Source organism: Austrofundulus limnaeus, unplaced genomic scaffold (genome assembly GCF_001266775.1).
Source record: "Austrofundulus limnaeus strain Quisiro unplaced genomic scaffold, Austrofundulus_limnaeus-1.0 Scaffold597, whole genome shotgun sequence".
Taxonomy (NCBI): domain Eukaryota; kingdom Metazoa; phylum Chordata; class Actinopteri; order Cyprinodontiformes; family Rivulidae; genus Austrofundulus; species Austrofundulus limnaeus.
The window spans coordinates 113,352-115,447 of NW_013952999.1; the positions used below are offsets into that span (position 1 = coordinate 113,352).

Below are 2,096 nucleotides of genomic sequence, written 5' to 3' on the forward strand. Positions count from 1 at the left end.
CACCTGCCTAAAGGCGTGATTAGAGGTGGCTTCAGCCAGGACACGCAGGGGCGTGGTTCCCATACATGATGTTGTACCGAGTGAATTGACTGAAAGGGAACATAATGTGCATATGTCAACACAACACCAATTTACAAATAAATACTGTTTTTTTGAAGGTTGGATAAACTTCCCTTCTTGTTTTATATGTAAAGAGTTGGAGTGCGAATCCTAAATGTTGTTTTTGACAGTATATGAAAAAGTAATTTTTGCCTTTCTGCTTTGTGTCCTTTTCAGCTCTTCCTGCTCCCACCAGTTTAGCCGAAGCCTTGAAGCAGAGGATGGACATTTACAAGCAAGCAGCCGAGGAAGCCAAAAGCAAAGGAGATGATCGAAAAGCTCGCATGCACCAGCGCATCATGAAGGTACACGCAGCGTTTTCATTTCTTCTCTCTTCAGATGCAGTGAAGCTAATTCAAAGGAGCCATTAAACAGCCGGTGTCATTCATCTCATATTCCAGAATCAGTTTGTTAGCTTGTTCTTTTATTTCAGTGAATGACCAGCATGACTCATCTCCTTTGTGTTATTTTGAACACAAACATCCTCTCCTGCCTGTTACTGCTGGAGTTACTTACATGATCTACTGAATAACCTGCATTATTGCTGTCACACTGACACGTGAAAAACACAACTAGTTGGTTGAAGCATTGTACCAAAGCATTTTTCAGTGATGTTACTGCACTCCCTCCTTTTGATTCTGAACTCAAGCAGGTTTAAACATTTTGTTGTACTTGTCATTGGAAGTTTAAGCTCTTGGCTTCTGCAGAAGATAAAAGATTCAAAGTGTTTATTGTCATATACTCAGATGAAACGTCAGAATCAGTTTTATTGTTATTGTCAATGAACAGGATTCACAGACTGGGAATTTGCTTCGGTGTAAAGGTGCAATAGGTATAAAATAACAAAGAAAATACAAGGGATAAAGGAAAAATATAGTAAAATATATAAAACATATGTACACAAGTTCAATACAGTAATTGGAGCAGACAATATATTTGGAGTAGTGCAGTTAGATCCAGTGATAAAAGTGACCAGAAAAACAATATACAGTATATGTAAAACATTCTTTTGTACTTCTGTGATGGTCATTTGCACTGCAGCAAAAATGCTGGGTTTGATTAAGATTACAGAGAAAATCATGAAAAATGCTCTACATTATCTTTGCTTTTTATGATAATGGGCGGCTGTGGTGGAGTGGTTAGGGGAGTCGTCCTGTCCAGCCATTTCAGTCGTTGTGTCCTTGGACAAGACACTTCACCCACCTTGCCTACTGATGGTGGTCAGAGGGTCCGGTGGCGCCGGTGCATGGCAACCCCACCTCTGCACTTCACCCACCTTGCCTACTGATGGTGGTCAGAGGGTCCGGTGGCACCGGTGCATGGCAGCCCCTCCTCTGTCAGTGTGCCCCAGGGTAGCTGTGGCTACACTGTAGCTTACCATCATCAGTGTGTGAATGTGAGTGTGAATGGGTGAATGTAAGTGTAAAGCACTTTGGAGTCCGGAGGGACTTGATAAATCGCTTTATAAGTTCAGTACCATAATTTTCTACCGTGATACCGTTACCGTGAAGGGATTCAATTTATGCTGTGATATGAATTTGAGCTCGTACCGCCCAGCCCTTAGAGGGCAGCAGATATGGCGTCTGATGTTGACCTGTTGGGCCTGTAGGGATTATTTATTTTTTATTTCCTTTATTTAACCAGGAAAGTCCCATTGAGATTAAAAACCTCTTTTTCAAGGGAGTCCTGGCCAAGAGGCAGCAAAAAGTATACATTTACATAAAAATTACACAATTAAAACACAACACAAACAATCACTAATAAAAACATTGACAGTTCAAAGACGTAGTCTCTAATGCCCTCAATCTGGACTTAAAGGACATGAGGCAGCAGAGAGGACATGAGACAGCAGAGAGAGGACATGAGACAGCAGCAGAGAGGACATGAGACAACAGAGAGAGGACATGAGGCAGCAGAGAGAGGACATGAGGCAGCAGAGAGAGGACATGAGGCAGCAGAGAGAGGACATGAGGCAGCAGAGAGAAGCAGAGGAGGGA

General features: G+C 42.3%; 1 protein-coding gene across 1 annotated transcript in view; it reads left to right on the top strand.

Moving 5' to 3' along the window:
- Positions 1–2,096, top strand: part of cc2d1a (coiled-coil and C2 domain containing 1A) — a 35,063-nt gene that overhangs the window by 8,107 nt on the left and 24,860 nt on the right. The window contains exon 10 of the mRNA XM_014026859.1: positions 277–404. Coding sequence (XP_013882313.1) covers positions 277–404 — 128 coding nt within the window. The remainder of the gene's footprint in view (positions 1–276; positions 405–2,096) is intronic.